This window comes from Manduca sexta, chromosome 15, assembly GCF_014839805.1.
Source record: "Manduca sexta isolate Smith_Timp_Sample1 chromosome 15, JHU_Msex_v1.0, whole genome shotgun sequence".
NCBI classification, from domain to species: Eukaryota; Metazoa; Arthropoda; class Insecta; order Lepidoptera; family Sphingidae; genus Manduca; species Manduca sexta.
The window spans coordinates 5,614,317-5,635,635 of NC_051129.1; the positions used below are offsets into that span (position 1 = coordinate 5,614,317).

Consider the following 21,319-nt stretch of genomic DNA (forward strand, 5'->3'; position numbering starts at 1 on the left):
GTTTTATCCATAAGGACATGAAAAACCCCATCGGAACTTATATTAATACAAGCATCTAATTATATAATTCCGAACTTTTACAATAAACATCCATATCAAAATTACGAACTATGTTTATCAACAAAAAAAAAAGACGTTTAAGTAAGTATATACTATTTTAGCAAATTAATAATTGCATGCTGTCCTTATTACAGGTAGTAAAGGATAGGTAGATTTATCATGACTCGTAGATTTTAAATGTGTCGAGTGCTGGCAGTGAGTATACATGCTTATGCCTTAAAATACATATGTATTCAGGATGTAACTTTAACATTTTTATCGCTTCTTTTTACTAAAACTCAAAAGTTATGTTTGTAAATGGCACAACGTTTTAAACGTTTACAATAGAGGCACTGGTTTGTTAACTTCAGGTTACTCGAAGATGGTGGTAATTTGTTGCACCCGACAGACAACATAAAATGTCAGCAGCGAGGTCTCAATATTACTTTTTTATAATATAATTACTATGAAACTTGCAGTATTTTGGGTATTTTCATTGATTAGTTGCAATTCAATGAAAGTTACTGGCAACTAATCAACTAATGGATAATTTGGCAATTTAGTTGAAGCAACTGTTAGTTTAGTTATCTTCAAAGTAAACAAAATATTTGAACTTCACGGGTCCTTTTTATAAGTTGTCAGTGTCTGCGCGATGGCTTAGGAATTTGTATTAGAATCGTGCAATATTATTAACGATTGTAAAATCTATATTCACATCGTTTAATACAGAAGTTTATGTAGATTCATGGGATATTAATACTAGCATTCCTACATTAAGCTTTGCAATGCAGTTTAAATCTGTATCTATTTTTGCGATTGGTATTTGTTAGTGTGTTCGGCTAACTGTGATGGTTCGACCTATGTTATTCCACTTATATATTATAATAATAAGATCGAGACATGGCATAATAATCATACATATATTGTAAATCCGAAAAATTGAAAAACTATTTGGATGTTTGTTAGAAGTAAACGCACAAACAGCTGAATAGATTTGGATGAAATTTGGCACATGGATAGAACATATTGAGGATAAACACATAGGTTACTCGATGTCGCGTAATTTTTTTTCCTATGGGACATAATAGATGCTTTAAATCTGTTTTTTTTAATAGATGGCGCTGGCTTCTTATCGTTGGTGTTATGAAGCGATAAATTGATTTAAGGACTTTTGCAATAGGAAAATCTTTTCTGGCAGATGAAGCAGATGAGCAAACACCAAGTGTTTTCTACTTATAATTTTTTTTAAATGGAATTAGCCTTCAATGTGTTCTTACTGCAATTCTTATTAGCGTTGCAAAAATCGCCTAATAATAATATTCAAATTTTTACTAACGTTATACTACAATACCGTGTTGTAACGGTAATAATTAATGTATATGTTAAGACGATAATAATATGCGAGCCTGTTGATAGATCAATTTTTCAATACATTTTTGGCCTTTGTAATCCTTGTAAGTTGTAACCTTAACTAAAGCTGGGAGATTTTCACGTGTTTCAAGAGTGCACTGTTAGTGCCAATATTATTATTCTATACTGCCTGCCAGCAAATAATTATAATATTTTTAGATACACATATAACCTAGTCGCAAATTATTAATAATGAATGCGTTGGTTTTTGTTATCACTTACTATTGATTTATAGATTTAACAATAAATAAAGTCAGAGTGGTTTCAAAACTAACTTTTTATATCATGGAATTTAAAATTATAATAAGGTATCGCGTAGATAGGTACTTATAGAGCTTTTATCGCCATTTTCTTCGCGGTAATTGCGCATTCCGCCCTTTTTGTAAGAAATAAAGAATTTAATTTACCTCCTAAAGGTAAAGATTATTCAATTTATTTGTTCATTAGGAATGAGAGTGCCTTTGAACCAAAGGTGCAAATATAATCGTTCATTTAGATACAGACGGGTTTAATACTAGTATCTAAGTGTACGATCATATTACGTTAAAATCTTACGAGAAATCCTCGTGGGAAATGCATTATCAACTACATCGTATAATCAAAGCCAATGAATCTGTCAGAAGATAAAGCCGAAGGGCTTTAATTTATAAGAAATACATTAGACGGTGTAACATGCGCGTATCATTTCTTTTCTTCATGTTCATGTCCCGTACTTGATTATTAAGTAATATTATTTCTATTTCTCGAGTACAATAAAAGGTAACGTATACTTAACTGAATAAATGTGATATTGAAATATCATTTTATTTAAGCATTCATTCAATGATTCCCATTCTTGAGAAATTATTCATTAATTTCTCTTTTTTAATCATGCGTCAATGCCCATAAATAGGAACCCTGGGCATTGTAATGATTCATGAAAAGATCGCATTACGTATTTTATTTTCTTTTTTAAAACCAGCCTTTTATGAAAAGATTTTTTCAGCAAGTACAATAAAAAAATATGTAATTCTTTAATAGAGACGTTTTTATATCAACGTTCCGGTAAATACCGTATAAATGGTGTTTTGTCCGCATTTAATGACATTTTAATGGCCCAAAATATTTCGAGGATGACAAATGATTTTCGTTGGCTAGCAAAATTACATAAAGTGCTTCTTGTGACTCGAGTTCATATATCTTAATCATATTTTTGCCTTCCGCTTAGATTACAACGTCTTTATCTATTCTTATAATTTAGGCTCATATTATTCAGTCAATTTCAGATCCTAATTTTTGTTAAATAAATTAGTTTTTAATGAAGATAATATTAATAATACTACACTTCTATTTTAATGATTCTGTAACATATCACACCATAATATCATATCTTGTAAAATTTGCAAATATAATCTAAATTCAGTTTATGTATGTTCATCACAGATGGTTTTGAAAAGTAATGATTTATATATTATGATTTTCCCCCGATGTTTCGAAAACTTTGCAGCTTTCATGGTCACGGCGGGAACTGTGGTGTCGGTCGTCCGAAAAGTCATAGTTACAATATCTATACATACATTTTACAAGAATACAAAATTTTAATGTGCTTAATTAAGACTTATGAATAAATGATTATAAGCAATTAATTATAACAAAAAAAAATATTCATGAATTAATCTAGATCTTTTCATCATGAATTACATATTAAAGACAATTACACATAACCGCTTTAATTATTGAACTAATTACACAACAAAAAGTCTTCTTTTTGCAATAGAACTATTACAATCGCCAAACATCACAATTGCGTGCCCAACGCTTGTACATATTTAAAGTAATATACAAGCACCAAAACCCGCTGCTTTGTCATGAAATATTTCCTGGGTTAGATAGGTTAGGCGATAGACCTCGACGGCTAATGAGGTACATTACCCGAAGCGATCTCGAGATTTGCCCGACTGTACAACTTGTAAACATGACCATGAAAATTGATCGGAGAATTTTCTAAAGTACCGTCATTTGTTACGGACGGTGCAGTGCCGCGATTTTGTTCGTCGTGGGATATTTTTATTATTACATAGATTCTTACGATGTTAAAATAAGTGTGGTATATTAAAACTTGATGTAAAAACTTACTATGTTAACTATATGCAATTGTGAAAATGTTTCTACAATAATAATGGCGTGTTCTATCACTAATTCTGATTTTACAATTTTTTAAATTTCTCGGTGCATCGGTAGTCAGGACTAGGAATTCTTGAGATTTTTTTAAGGTTTCGGAATTTGTAAATGCCTATGAATATATGTTGTGTTTTTTAATAAATTTAAACTATCAGTTGAGTGATTGCCGGCATCGATGCGGCAACATTTATGTATATATCTATACTAATATTATAAAAAGGAAATGTTTATCAGTTTGTTTAGTTTTAGTTAATTTACTGAAAGAATTTTAAAAATCGGTTTAGTAGTTCCAGATATTAGCCCCATCATATATTCCTCTTAATACGATTATAGATAAAGCAACGTGGCTAATTTTAAAGCAGACTGTGGCACTATGACTCATTATTCGAATATAAATTCCCAACAAGAGTGTTTCTTGTAATTATTGTTACTAGGTAGATACTAGATACCCAACAACACTATATATCAACTTTGTACCACACATACTATTGGGTAAACTTTGTTTTCACAGTAAATTTCGAAGCCTTTGGCATTAGAAGGCGTGACCAGACACAACGCCGAACAGTTACATGGCTCAGAGCAGCTTAAACATAAAAACTCAAATACTTTTAAGTAAAACTGGCCATAAATTTTCAGTTTTAACACTTTCTATCAGATATGTACAGATGAATATAGACATTTTTTCCTATAGATAATGTCTGAGGTATCGTGTGTCCATCTAAATTCCTTGTTGATAATTACTATAGTTATTAAGATCAAGGATGAAAATCTTACTTAGTAAATACCAGGTTAACATTAAAAAAGCAATGGCTGCCATGAGCACATTAATTACTAGTCATTACTACATAATATGTGGTTGCGAGAAAGAAAAAGAGTGCTAGCAAACTATGTCTATATTTATAGTGTTAATACTGCATTTGTAACGTGCCTAATGAAATGGTAGTTCCGTCGCTAACTACACCATTTTTTAAATTATTGTTATAAAAAGTCTAGGCCTCTCGGGATCCAAGACTATCAATTGTATACCGTATATCTGGATATAGGATCTATAGCAATATTGAAATATTATTCTTTATTAAGGCGCAAGTACAAAAAATAGAAGATGACAAGTTACATGACAAAATCTCCATGAAATAATAGAAAGGGCATGTAAAGGATCGTTAAAATTTTACACACGAATAAAAATTATAATAAAATCCCATTTTACTCATATAAAAGTTTTTATTTCCATCGTAAATTGCGCGTTACGTAAAATTTGCCACAGTTATGCAGAAAGCGTGCGTTAAAAAAGGCATCCAATGCATTTCCAATCAATTATGTAAGACAGGTACCGCACATGTGTTAAACTATGATGAAAAAACATCAGCACCAGGCTAATAACCTATTGGGCTGTGACTAAATGCAACTCAATATAAATGTCTATTTATTAGGACTTTGCACTTGCCTTCATGGGAATGTTATCACTTTGCGTAAGAAGACGCGCCTCAAATTGATTTTAACGCCAATAGCATGCGAAATTCGTTTATGGTAGCCAAATTCATAATATTTTTAAGTAGCCTTTTAGTATCCTGTTGCTTTATAAAGCCAATTATTTTTTAACATTAGGGTAGTTCGGACATAGTTCATAAGCCGTCACGGTGTATTCATATTTGCCAATCCCATGTAGATAGAAAATAAGTTGGAGTAAAATTCAATTTTGATGCATTTAGATTTATCAGTATTATTTGTCTGCACTTCGTGAGTCATGATTATGTGAATGGCATTTTTGAAACAAAAAAATGTGTTTTTAAATGTCAGTTACGTCACACCGTAAGTGACATTTAAAAAGAAAACGTCAAAAGCCAACTTTCTTGAAAATTTCATTTACGATGAATGTGCTTGTAATAATAATAATAATAATATCAGCCCTGTATTATATACTTGCCCACTGCTGAGCACGGGCCGCCTCTACTACTGAGAGGGATTAGGCCTTGGTCCACCACGCTGGCCTAGTGCGGATTGGTAGACTTCACACACCTTCGAAATTCCCATAGAGAACTTCTCAGATGTGCAGGTTTTCTCACGATGTTTTCCTTCACCGTTAAAGCGAACGATAATTCACAAAGAATACACACATGAGTTTAGAAAAGTCAGAGGTGTGTGCCCTTGGGATTTGAACCTGCGGACATAAGTCTCGGCAGTCCGTTCCACTCCCAACTAGGCTATCGCCGCTCTGTATAATGTACTTGTGTTAATACTTAATAGTTCTGTTTATTAACTCACATCACCTGAATTTGATCTCGCGACCCAGCAAGTGCCTTGCAACAGATTACTTATCATGCTACCATGGTTTCCATGTGTCTAGATTAAATGAGTTTTCCTTCGCGTACAAAGACCTCGGTGCATTGCATCGGGTATAATTGACTGGTGTCAATTTAATTAAAGTCGTAAAGAAAGAAGCGTCATAAAATAGAGTAATTGATGGTTGCTATTAATTAATAATAGATCTATGAAATCAGTTATGATCGCATGTAAACACTTCTACGGAATAAATTGGCTCGAGTAAGTTCTCCACACTCATGCTGAATAATGAAATGTAAAACTACTTTCACTTTTAAAATTATTTAACAACTTGATTAATATACTAAAATGAAAAAAAATCCTATTATATTCATATATTCTAAGTATGACGACTTTTAATTATGCAATGTTTCGAACCAATTTTTTTATTACTGAAAGAATTGACCCATCCCACTAGATATGTGTATAATACGCCTACACCATAGTAACATGGCTATTAAATGAGTACATGAGATCTAATAGCTGGCGACACGATAAAGGAGTCACGAGGGGCCTTCCAACTTCGGTCGTTTTCTCTGGGCCATGAACTTACTCTGAATGTCAGAGCCAACGGTCGATAACCTACGTTGTACAGTACTAGAATTTATGTTTTGTTGAAACCCTTCATGATATAACATTGAAAAGACCCGGAAGACAACACGCCGGTATTTGTGTGCTGCATTGTGAGTTACGCTGGTCTTTACAAATTTTAAGCGCATGATTTTACCACTTAGTGTGTAAATGTTTTGCGGCTTTACCGGAAAAAAATAAGAAACATCGCGTCAACATATAACTATGGTATGTTAAATTTAATACTTTTATTTTAATGTATTAGCTATAATTGTATAAACAAATAAAATAGTTAAAATGCCCGTGCACGTATATTTAATGAAGCTAAAATATATGTCAATAATTGTGAAGTACTTTAATGTCACATTTAATTCTTGAATGAGTAGGATTTTATAAGGTAATGTATGAAATCGGTGTCGCATGAATGAAACACAACCGCTTACAATCACATAATTATACTGGTCCTTGACTTCTCTACACACAGCCGCGTGTGTGTATGTTGCCGTGTGACAATGGCCGTACGATGCTTATAAAATGTTGTTATTCGTGCTGATAAATTTTATTTTTACATATAGACATTAAGTTATGCATACCAAAAAATATACTTAATACTAAATTTACTTAGTGGAATTTTCAAAAACCTAATCATTGGTGCAAGAAGAATAATTTCAAGAGAACCTTGTTCAATATGTGTTAAATTAATAAAGTATGAAATTTATAATGATTTCATATATATCGCGAATTTGAGATATAAAAATAAAACTATTATTCGGATTTAATCGCTGTTTTTATATTATGATTTTCTTTCAGGGAGTATTCAAAGGGCAATCTTAAAAAAACGCGATAAAATCCGAAAAAAATATGTATTTCAATGTAAAATATTTAAATAAGTTATTGTTACGGTACATACGCACAGTCATTCATAAAAGCAAAGCAATTTTCTTTTTTATTTTGGCACAAGTGACATACACATTGATTGCGCTGGTTCACTGTTACAATATTCTATGTTATATTTGATATACAAATTGAATTCCATATATCACACTATTCTAAGATTTTTACAGTGAAAATTACGAATAATCCCGAAAGATTAATGAAGAAGGTATGTGTTTATGTTTAGGTGGTATATGTTTCTTTTTTTGTTTCAAATTTTTACGAATATGTAAAATTTTAATCTCACTTTGCAACATAAGTAAACATTAATAGGACCTTGTGATAGTGAGCCAGCGATTTGTTTCGAGCTAAGAAAGAAAAAATATCAATTTATGGTTCTACAAGGCGTTTTAATAAGAAAGGTGAGAGTGGGAAAGAGGGTTAAATATTCCTACCAACTTTCACGTATAGCTTTCAACATCACATATATACCACAATGTTACTATCAAACTACTATTTACATTCTTGTCGCAATTGTTATGAAAAATTTAAATATACTAAATTGATTACTTAAAACTACTTAGTAAAATACAATAATACTGATACATACTTTTGGCACTCTTATTTATTATAATATGTTTTTACCAGTCCTGTATCCATTGGAATATCCAGTTGCCAAGTGCTAAGTGCGCAAGCAAGAGAATTAAAGCAGGTGAGCACTTAGTTGGAATTTATGAATTTTAATAAATTCCGGCCCAGTGCTCACCTACTTTATATACGGAGTATGTGTGCAAAGTTAACGTTGCTACAGTCACCGTTAACAATCACTGTGTTTGGAATTTCATTAACTAGACGAAGCAGATTAAACTTCTTATTCAAGTTCCATTATGTAACGGTCGGCTTAATGTCATAGGGCAGTGTCCTAGTTAGTTCAGACAAATGTAGACAGTAAGTTCAAAGTAATACGTCAATAATCAATAGCTTATAGGTATATTTAATAAACGCAAACAAAAATACAATAATGATTAGTGAGTAAAGGTACCTAATAAATAGAATTAAAAATAGAACAAACAACATATTATCAAAGACATTTTTTAATAAATCTGAAAACACATTAGACCCTTACGCAACGCTTACGGATACTAAAATAGATATGGTACTAATCTGAAAACACTACAACTAAACTGATATACTAATCCCACACGCTGCAATATAATTTCATAACATCACCTTAAAAGTGCGTTACATTATGCTTCGTAAGTCGTAACGTATAATAATATTATGTGCTAGGCATAAAGCCAATTTGAGATGCGATTGTGTCATAAACAACTTTCACCGTCTATGACATATTGACAGCCGTTAAATTAACCAGACATGTGGATCAAACGAGATCAGACGTAACAATTTGATATACCTATAAACATGTCAAATAGTTATATTTTCTACACAGATATTTTATATAGATAGGTCCAATTTGCTGTATTAGATCCACTATTTCCAATAATTAGTGACTAAAGTATTCGAATAATTAAGATATTTATGAAGTTGCCTGCATTTTGAAACCTTGTAAAATTGGTTTATATTTTTTTATATTATAAAAAATATATTATAATTAACTATTTATGTACAAATTGATCTCATCAAATATAAATATTTTTTACGCGGAACATAGATCCTTTTACACATAAGTGGAACGCAGTAACTCTGAAGTATTCTTTGGGATCAAAGTGATAAAGATGGAAACTTCACCAATGAAGAAAAATCGGATACACGATCAGAAAACCAATATATCCAAAATATTGTTAACTTACATATCACGAGAAAATTTCTCCAGAAGTAAAATGTTTTCTAGCAAGTTCTCTTTAACGAGACGACAAGAACATTTTGATCTACAATCCGTTATAACATCACCATATAACATATAATTTCCGATGCCATATACCGTTTTTGGATGAATAATATTATGAGCATTTATTTTAATGTGTGGTTTATACATTTATGGCTAGGCAGACTCCGGTGCAAATTTGATTTCCAAAATAATGATGCTCAAACTTCCTCTAAATGCTAACAAAGTATGAATAAAATTACCGACATGTTTCAAAAGGTATATTGATTTTAATCGTAATCTTGGGTATTAACTCGGAAAATTACAGACATGCATAACAGAACACGAGTTCAGTATATAATTTACAGAGCTCTATTAAAATAAGCGTATTTGGTTATCGTGTCCATAATAATTGTTGGGATTCCACCAATCATGTGCGTCATATTCTATTCGGTAATGTATTCTGATAAACTGTAAAAAAATTCGAGCCTCACAGGAAATATGAGAACAACACGTTGGTTTTTTAATTTAGGGTCACATACCATTATGTTAGAGCCAAGTAAGTTTCAACGCAAAGTTGAGTTAATGTTACTTTGCCACATGGAAATATTATCCGCCTCATTGTTCGTTACAGAGACTAACTATATTGCAAGATTAAAATTTCTCAAGGCATTGGTATGACAACAATGGGACTGTAAAAAATATATGCAAATAACGGAAGTTTATTCATCCTTCAATTATCTCAAGAACGGTCAGGGCTAAACTACTTTGAATTTGCAGCAAACACTTGAACGAGTTGTGGAGATGTATGCATAGAACCATTTCCGACATTATTGCATGTTATGAAATAACTTAAAGCGGCATTACCATAACACGGTCTGTTAGACCACACGAAAAGGAACCATTATGGTGTTTACGTTTGTTCAAATGAACTTATTATGTCATACCTGAACATTGAAAATTGTATACCGAGAATCTAGATGTACTGATTATGAATGCAGGGGATAATATAATTAGATTTAAAAATAATAATAATATTAGCCCTGTATTATATACTGTCCCACTATTGGGCACGGGCCTCCTCTATTACTGAGAGGGAATTAGATTTTACTAAAGGAAAATATATAAACTTACGTAATTATTCCAAATAAAACCCATTTACATCCAATAAACTAACTGATTTTTAATGACTCGTGCCGAACCTTTTTGTCTACCCGGAAACACAAAAAATAGTCGAATTTCTACAAGTGATACTAGTCTTCATTATCACTTAGTTGGATTAACCGTTCTTTTTAACTTTTAAAAGCGGAAGATTTATTAATACTACAATATACACTCGTACTCTAGAGTATAAAGAAATAATGACGGCTTTTTACAAGTTTAAATAACATGTATGAAGGTCACAATATGAAGGAATGCGATGTAATTTGTAAAACGTTCAACATCCTGTGACTAACGGAACAGATTCTTGATATAATAAAGTAAGTAAATTTTTGTTTGATATTAAATCATTCAGCTTTTTTAGGAAAACCGAAAAATATTTTCTAAATGCTAGTTTAATCATATGATTTAAATATTTTTAAAATAATGTTCATCAAAATTACTCATTAGGCGATTAATTCTTATAATAAGTAAATAATAAATTGTACAATTCTTAATAGTAATTTTATTAAGTAATGTCGATATTGCTCCACGTCTTGAGACATACCGTAAGACTGAACAAGATCTACGCATTACATTCTTAACCCAATGCCGTTTATCTCTGTCATAAAACTAATAAACTATGAACGGAATAAACATTACAGTAAGCATGTGGTGTTCTAAATATTATAACTATTTCGAAGCAAAAATACACAGTTTCAATACAAAATGTATTTTGCTTGTTGAGAATACATTTATTATTCGCACGTCTAGCAAGTCTCGTGTCTAAGATAACTCGGAAACACGTTCCGAGCTAACTAGCTCGGCCGTTTACTACAAGAACTTAAATCTCATAATATCACCAAACAAGTGTCACGTACATAAATAGCCGAACTCTTTTTGTGAGAATGCCGAATATGGCGTTTCGTGCGGTTCAGAGCATTAACAAAATAATGTCACACCGTAAGCAATGTGGACATTATTTACCAAGTTAATGTAATGTATTCATACTTTATACGGTGCTTGCGGGTTTGCGGAACGGTACTGGAACCATTCACGGTGCACATGGGGTTTTTGGTTACTTAACATAATGAGTGGTCAGGCAATTGACTTCAGGGCAGATGGACACAAAAACGTTCAATTTATCACTAGGCAATAAGGAACTTGTCGTCCAGCGGATGACAAATGACGGTTCATATGGCTCGAAGTAACGTCCCTATCGCATTACCGATCGAAGATTTTCACCTTCTTCGACTAAAGTTTGATGACAGTTAAAATGATTGTGGGAACCAAATATAATAAAATTTGTTATAAGGCACAATACACTTTTACCTAAATTCAGATTTTTAGTACATACATATTTTTATCACTTCACTTACATCTCCTCGCTCGTTATGGTTCGTTTCCGGAATAAAATGGTAAAAGAATTGTCCGTATAAGACCTGGGCCCTTATTCTGTATGATAGTGTAAACGCGTAACGCGGCCGTGTCATGTTATCTTCGAGAAATGTGCGTGGAATGGTATTCTGTAAGCCAAATTTCTATAGTCCTAAACATGATGCGTTGTGTTACGTGCTTGTTACGCACTGTTAAAATAACGTGCGGGATAGAGAATAAGGCTCCTGTAGATTCAGATTTGAACGCGTTCGAACAAACATAAGACAAACTCAAACTTTTAATTTAGTAGGATATGATTGACACATTAGCGCACATTAACACCTACTTGCCAGAAGATTACGTTGCCAGCCTTTAAGGAAAGGAATGGCGATTGGGAAGAGGAAGGGAATTTTTTGCGCCGCCGACAATCTCACTGACCGCACGGAACGCAACAGCAAAACTATTACTTCACAACAGCTTTCTTATTCTATGAGACTTGTGTGCGTCATTTTTTCAACCATAACTGTAAAAAAGAACTGGTGTTATTGATACATATTACAAAAATATCACAAAATGTTAAATTAATTAAAATAAATTCTTCATAAAATCTTAACGCACCTAGTTTTATAGGTTTATAGAGTATACCTAGTTAGCTGTACTCAAAATGAATTATGATACGAGTCTAGTTTATTGTCTCTAACAAGGCTGGCAATTTACAATACTTGTTTTACTTTCAGATGATAAGTAAATATGGGACCACGAATAAGGTAAAATACCGTTACTAAAATGCCTTGAAAATTATTCACCTGGTAAGTGTAATGATGTACAGTTTTTTATGTTCCCAATTAATGTACATGGAAGTAATGACAGCACTTTACTTTCATGTATAATGTATATTCCTTTTAATCTCTGTAAGATAACATTGTATCAATGAACATCACTAGTTCATGCATTAGCTGGTTCTGCACGACGTGTTATAGCGTAAAATAAATAATAATGGTTCATCTGACAGTTGTATTAAGAAGACAGCGTTGCCTATAGCGCGGCTATAATATTAAGCCGCCTACTCATTAAACTTGCACCGTAACATTGAACAGTAGCCGTCCCTCTAATCTTCCTTATACCATTCAAGATATTTCGTAAACAAGACATCTCAAGAACGTAATCCGACTTGTGAAGGCATATAGTTAAGTATTTTGCGAGCCTACATTTCTTATTTATCTAATGGTGGCAATCTAGAGCATTGAATAAGGAAGTGGTGGTCGCGGCCCGCGGCTGGCCCTCTGTTAGTGTCCATCACCGCAAACTGCGGTTACCGACACCGCTTCGAATTGGCGTATTCCACCAAACTTTATTAGTAGGGCTAACGGCACCTTTCATCACTCTGATTCGGATTATACGTAACAACCGGATGGGCGCACTGAAGACGCGCGTGTGAATTCAATATGCATTTCGCAATCAACGTCATGCAAAAGTTATGTTTACTTGGCTGCTAATTAACCATTACAGCGGTTAATATTTTGAACAAACGGTAAATGTTGATAATAATCAAAAATATTCTACAGCAAATTATAAATAAAAAATTATAACAGAAATAAAATTAAGATATTGTTCACTGCACATCATTATGATTGGAGATGCTTTCGATAGGTCTAATAAAACGTTATTTGCGAAGATATAATCTAATCAATACATTTTTTACTTTATGATTTGGAGCGTGTTGTTTTTTATGGTCGGAACACAGATCTGAGACGCCAGGTTCACGGAAAGAAAGTTTAATAAAAATAAAGTTAGCTTGCGTTACTAATCAAATAATCCATCGGTTCGGAACGGAATGGCTTTAAAAAAATACAACGAATCGATTTAAAAGTCGCTATTTGTTAGAGACGGTTCTGATTGCACTTATATTTAGGTGAACAGACTCAAAGAAAGTAATATACATGTTCAAATAAGAAATTCAACACTTGATGTCATATGTTCTATTTTTTGGCCGCCATCACTAAAAGTCAGTAGTTGCTAAAGGTACAATTATATTGAAAACCGTTTAATATACAGTAGTGTGAATGCAAATACATTTTAGTTATCAAATAGATGCCTAGTCATTTAGTTATAGTCTCGGTTGTAGCCTAAAGAACAAAATTCAAAAGCGAGCGCTAGTAAACGGTATCCAAGTGAATCGCGGAACGGAGACACCATGGTATAGTATTTTTAGTCACAAGTGAAAGTTTGGACTTCTCTTGAGATTTAATCGTGGCGACAGGTGGTCGACATAAAACTGAGCATCACAAGATAATACTGCGACGTCATGCTATTCAAAGGATGTGAATTATTATATTTTTTCCCATAATCATAATGTCTGCACATGTCGTGCCGTAGGAAATTTGGTTTAAGCTGTACATTTTGTTTAGTTTTACCGGATTGAAACATAATAAAGACAAAACAATATTTATAACAGATTCAAGTTTGACGCGAAAAAGTAGCTGAACACTTTAAAAACTTCACAACGCTGCTACACATTAACTTCAATCTATATATCTTTTATTTTTTTTATTTATTTTTTCTTTATCTAAAATAAAGTAAATTCTATGAATTTTATTTTATTAAAGAAAAAACTATAGTTTATGCAGACACCAAAGTTTAAAGGCGATTCGAAATATTGAATTTGTTCAGGTACTTGTGTGGATGACTCTACTCATTACAGTAGCACCTACGTGATAATAGCAGTGTAATTCACTAATGAAGAAAATGACTAGTAACAAGTTAAACAAGATAACACTGTGCTATCAAATTGCGAATCCTTAAGTTACGCTAAATAATAGAAGATACAAATAAAAGACAATACAAATAAAAAAGCGCCTACAAATTGTTGTTTTCATATAAGTTTGAGACTCCAAGTTAAAATAACATCAAGAAATTATCTGATTATATAACAGTAATGTCGCTCACCGCATACCACAATCGGAACGGTAAAAACGCGTATAAAGAAGTAGATCTTCAGTTGTCACAAGTCGACAATGTGAATTATAGTCACAAATTGACGACAGTTAACGGCGTGGGTTCCTATCCAACTTATTTCTACTACGTCAATAAAACTGTGAACGAGTAAATGAGTTCAGTTATTGCGTGTAGAAGTGCCGAACTCACTTGCGGCGGTCATTATTTATTAGCTTTTCATAACAACTGCGTGCAAATACCCCGATTCGATCAAAAGTTTAAAGTGTCTTATGAGTCAACCAACCCAAATTTCAATTAGGCATAAATTTACGTCAACTTTTTGCATATCGATTAAGCGGTTGAAAGATATTATGAATAGTGTAACATGATGAGTACATAATTTATGCTTCTATATTGAAGGAATTATGACAAGAGCATGCGCTATTACAAACAAAACGTAAGAGGCAGATCAATTTCTTATAATCGTGATCACAGCTGTCAATCATCGAGATCCGGTGCTATAAGCCTCTATTCATATTTCATATAAAGTGACACGGTTTTGCTATCACCCTAACCCTATACGACTGTCTTCAAAGCTTAAATGCTTTAAATATAACGTTTTATTTATAGACTCATTAGTTAGTTTAATGATTTGTAAAGAGCAAATAACGAATTCAAAGAAATGTTATAAAAAGTATGGTATAATATGCTATTTGGGGTAGGTACACATAATTTTGTAATAAAATAACATACTGTTATTCGTTAATTGAGAAGGCAAAACATTCTGAGAGAAAATAACACGTTAGAATTAATGCGTTCTCTATTTGATTACAATATTTTGCAAAACGTGTCCAATTTGTGTCGATTTCCGATCGATATAAATGAGAACGAAATAGAATTACTACTGTTAATAGAAATTTGTTGAATTACGACGCTTTCTCTCTTTCTGTAGAATAAAAACGCGTAACACAGAATAATTCCTTTTTTTAATTGTAAACTGACAATAAAATTACAACGCGTAGTCACCCCTGCTGGTTGATTTTAATTTCACGCGCTGTCAACAATGTATAAAAACATGTTTGTTTTTTATACGTAATTGAATTTTAAAGATTATCTATGTGTTATCGAATAGATCTCAATTTATTAACATCTTACGAACTGTTTCTCGTCCACATAATATATTGAAACTCATTGTCACTGAACTTAATGGATTAAAACTTTGACTTTACTTGCATTGAATATTTTTGTGCTCAACTTAAGTGAAGATCTGACTAGTTTTAGTGGAGTGATCGTTTGTTTGCTAAGATAATATATTAAAATACTGAGCAAGGCACATCTACTCATAGGTACTTTCTTAATTATTACAGAAATATTTTTAAAGATTTTTCCTGTTATTCATATTTTCAGACCAATCTATTTGACTTTTGTAAAATGGTCTAATATATACCAACTGGTATAATATCAATACAATGACTACTAAAAATAACTTATGAAATCATACCGCGTTACAATCCTTGTCACGTATTATAATCTATATACTATAAAATAAATAATGGTGAAATATTTTTAGCTCACGATCAGAGGAGATTGTACGCGTGTCAATAATCTCCTTAGAGATGATTAAGTCACATTCAAAGCTGTATCAGATCGGTGTAGCGGGCGTCGAGATTAATAAGCACTAGACTCCTTGCTGAGAACCGTTCCTAGCCGTGATGACTGTATCACTTGTGGGCAGTAACAATGTGTAAGAATATCGATAACATCGCATAATATTGTCAATACATATTGATAGTTAAACCCTGCACGTTAATGAAATCTATACTTTAAAAATTTTTAGCAAGAAAGATTAACCCATGTTCACCATATAAATATCATTAAAATTAAATTATTTGTCGGATTTTATCGTGTTTTTTATATTACATTTTTCTCCCGATTTTCCAGGACTTTACAGCCTTCGTGGTCACAGGGCGGACTGAGGTGTTGATCATCCGCAAAGTCCAAAATACAATATCTACCTACATTTTAGAATTTATAAAAACTGCAATAGAATCTAAAAAATAGTTTAATTTTAATGTCTAACATTCGCGTAAACATAAGAAATCATTATAGAAGTATCAATTAACAGCGTCATATTGCCTAGCCATTTGCAGACGAAAACATAAAATATCTAATTAACTATCTACATTAATAACATAATATATGACATTTAAATTCTTCTACGACATTGAATAGTGCCGTCGCGTTACCAGAAGCGTCTTCAAACCATTGCTAATTTATATTTATAAGTTTATGTCCCGTATTATTGCGGAAAATATCAATCGTGATAAAGATCCAGACGCTTTTATATAGTAATTAAAAAGTGATATGGCCGGCTATTAATATACTGTTAACATGAACCGACAGGACAAGTCCATCGAACGGTAGACGTTAATGTATATTGAATTTAATTAAAACGCAATAATTGGTCCTGAGATAAATCGGAAGGATCAAACGACTAATAATAAAAAATATTTTAAACAAGAATGTCGGTAAAAGTGATAATTAAGCCAAATACATAATTTTTCACTGAGCAATATAGTAGGTAATAAAAAGTGAACAGCCAATATTCTGAATATATATTATGGGTTTGTTTCTAGCTATTATCTAACATTACTTACTAATCTATTCTAGGGGTACTAGGTTTCAGTATCAACATGAACAAATTAGTCATGATCACGGCCTGTACTCTAATTTCTGTGGTTCCATTGTACCTACTCTTAATTCCATTCTTTATATTTTGGAGTTACGTACGTACGTTACTCTTTTTATCATATATTACTTACTATCTGTGAGATGGTTAAATGCTGTGACGTCATCGTTCAGCCTTCCCTCCATGCGTCGTAGTTTTGTGCTGAGATCTCTCGTGTGTAGAAACAGGAATAATGTGCATGATACTGCCACTAAAGCGACCAATTCGCTAGTCCTGTAACAATATAAAACAAGCATTTTTAATCAATGCCTTATTTACACATTATAACGCCATATTGCTCTGTTCGCACGGCACTTAAGCTATGAATATATTATTAAGTTCCTAGGTTTAATAACAAGATAAGGTAACCTGGTTTTGATTCAAAATACTTGTGACTTAAGTATGTACCAGAGAATGGAATTTTTATCCGATATTACGAAATTCTACTAGCTAGTAAAGTACTTTGGGTTTAAAAGGTAAGTATTTGGTGTACGGAGTGTGTCTTAGTATGTATCATTGCATCCTTCTTTCTGCTCCCAAGCAGTAGTGCCCCAATACTCTTTTGTAACGGTTCGTAAAAAAGCAGTTCGTTTTTAACTAGTATTAGGTATTTAGAACCTTACCTGCCTGGACATCTCTTAATTCAAAATGAAAAAACTTAACGTGTAATGCTCAGGATGATTAGTTTACGAAGATTGTGAGATATAAAATATTACACGCATACATTTTCTCTGATAATCTTTCCTGGATGATGTTTATTATTATTAACAACGGTACATATCGAGAGGCAAAATCGTATTAATAAATAATTTAATCTTATAGCACTGTCGTAATTCCCGCCATAATTAGTTTTTTTTTCTAAGTCAATATGGGCAACGGCATTATAGTTCATGCGGACTTATGCAGTAGTATTGTTTTTTGTTAAATGGATGCAAATTCTTACAAATAAATAAAATCACTGAATTAGCAGTGTTTTGTTTATTTTATTTAAATCTTTATAGGTAATTGCATCGTAAGTAGTTCCTGCGGACTTATCAATTTCAATGGACACATAACTATTAAAAAAAAATTAAATAGCAGTGTGGTAATTCACACCAAAATCGGTGTGTTATTATTTTTTTTTTTTTTTATTTTAGTCGGAACGGACAACAATATCCATAGTTCTTGCGTATTTTTAACTAAGCTTCCCCTTTTGAGGCGACAAAGAGGTTAGTTTTATTTTTATTTAACTATCGAATGAATTATAAAATAATTATATCTTCAAAATTATTCAATAAGTACCTACCGCTACCTAAATGAATGTTACGTAAAGAACTTCGAAATTACAAAATTTTATTTAATACTTAAATTACACACAATTATAATATAACTTATCCAAAAAACAAGCCAATTTAGAAACCAGAGAAGATATTATAAATGCTCGAACTATTTATTGCACACATGATTCGAAAATAATATTCGAAGCAAATTTTTCAAGAGAAAATTTCAGCCACAAATCAAACATACATCCGCCGACGAAGATAGATGTTAATATGAATTAGACAAATCACTGCACCTACTACATAATGTATTCGCAGTTACATAAACCCGTAAATAGAAATCACGTGCGACCAAGCAATGAATCATCAAACACTTCTGAGTTATCTCTCGTCTAAATTACGTAGACAGCACATTAACGCTAATTCCCACCTTCCCCTTTCCCTGAGATACCCACGTGGTGAATAAACAAGTAAATGTTAAGTGGAACTAATCCTTTCTCTTCGCACACTTTCATTTCTACCTGAGTTGGAACATTCGATTAATTGATAGGTTACGGATGTACCCTCTCTAAAATTTTCGATGAATCAGAATTTACAGACTGTATTTGGTAATGATAATCTCAAGTTAAAGAAGCACCTTTCATCTACTTAGCTTTTTTATTTACTTTTACTAATTCTTTACAACTCAATACCTATTTAATCGATGTGTTTTCTGAGATTCAAAAATATAATTACGCCCGTTTAGTTAGGTAAATATATTTAGGTATTTTAGAGATAAACTTAATTTATAGTTGGTTTGTTAGATAATTGTTTAGTTACCGCTCAAGTACATATAATTAGTTTGAATATCAAGATCCACACGCGTTAGTTAGCCCTGACACCTTCCGTCTCTTGGACACCACAATAAAATATCAAATAGATAAAAACCCAAGAATAAACTCCTTCGATCTACTTGCCTACATTAATAACACACATGAAATTAAAATAATAAATATTAAATCGGCCGCTATTATAAATCTTAGAAGCGAGCGCATGGAATGTATTCCATAACTAATTTTATGAATGTTGTTCTGTAATGACGGTCGCAATAACTCAGCCGCAGACTTCAGGCCTTTTTGTTTTGCAAATATGATATAGCTTTCGTGCTAAAACATTTCCATGTTTCCAATAAATACAAACGCAACATGAAACGCGCTTTCGAAGTAACCAGCACGATCACAAATAAATAATAAAGTAACTTAAACACGTTCCCAATTATAGGTTGATTTAGAAATTATGAATAGTTTAAAATGATTTTTCAAATAAAAAACTGTAAAAATGCAACGTAGTTAATAAAATATGCTAAAATATTCTTTCAATAATAAATAACAAATTAATTTCGAATATTTTAAGTTATATGTTCCTTTAGACTCAATAAATGCGGGAAGTAAATTTAATAGTTCGACTTAGTTGTTGATCAAATTGCTTTTATTTCATATTCGTACAGCGAGCATGCTTTCATTTCAATATTCCTGCGGCATGATGTTTATGGACATCAAATAAAAATAGAAAGTGTTCGTGCTCGTGCACTGGACGTGATCTAACGAACAAATCGCAATATATGGGCTTTTTGTTCGTCATCAGAGCTTTGTGCGTCTAAAGTACTGTAATAAAAATTCTGGCGAGTGAACAACGTGAATGAACAATGCGGATGTATGACACTTCCAATCCAATATAACTCGTGTTCCCTATTAAACAGCGTTATGTTCTCCAAACCTGGTTCATCTAACATTGTTTTGTGAACAAATTATTTATAATTGTTAAAGTAAAATATGCAATATGCGATATGTGTATATTATGACAATATAAGTATTTTCATACAAAAGTGAATATCTAGGAATTAAGAAAAAATAAATAAATATTGAGCTATAAAATTCTCATTGAGCTCCTAGTTAATGATGAATAAAAATCATACCAGTTAAAACCCTGTTCGTGTCAGCCGGCAAGGTCGAAAGAGTGTAACCATTTCATTGCATGTGCCATCGGTGCATTACATAAAACCAACGAAACGTGACCGCTTGCGTCTGCATGCGAACTACGCTCATGTAGGTAACATTAAAATTGCAGCGGTGGCCACACCAACGTGTTCACTTGGAGAAGCTGCCACTACTTTTATTTAAAGCATTCGTGACCAAACATACAAATAAGCCCCGCTGTACGTTAAAAACAGTATAAAGGAAAATAGTGAAGGGTCGGAAAGAGAAATCCTTTAAATCCAAACGAGTTTAAAGGAATAATCACGTGTGAATGAGGGCACTAAAACTTATGCCAATTATTGCTGGCCATAAAAGTGGAAGCTTATCGTAAAAGCAGAACCAGATCGGTTTATTTTACAAAGATTATGAGATTTTGATTATGAATAGGATTTGGGGCACAGTCAACTAACACAATAAATTCATCAAACTTGGACGTTTCCTTTGATTATATCAAAGTTAGCTTTAACAGGTAAATATATTTCAAAATTGCAAAAAATATTACGGCTTGTTTCATGTTGTATATTCTAAAACAATCTTTATTTTTGTTTTATTTAATAAAATGCTTGAACGACGATTTATTGCGACAAACCCTGTGACCACAATATCCGAAGGAGAGAAAGAATTTTAATTCGATACCTAAAGAATAAATTTGCGATAACCTACATTCTAC

General features: G+C 32.3%; 1 protein-coding gene across 1 annotated transcript in view; it reads right to left on the minus strand.

The window, feature by feature from the left end:
* Positions 1-21,319, minus strand: part of LOC115440019 (heparan sulfate 2-O-sulfotransferase pipe) — a 72,262-nt gene that overhangs the window by 23,739 nt on the left and 27,204 nt on the right. The window contains exon 3 of the mRNA XM_030164144.2: positions 17,470-17,609. Coding sequence (XP_030020004.1) covers positions 17,470-17,609 — 140 coding nt within the window. The remainder of the gene's footprint in view (positions 1-17,469; positions 17,610-21,319) is intronic.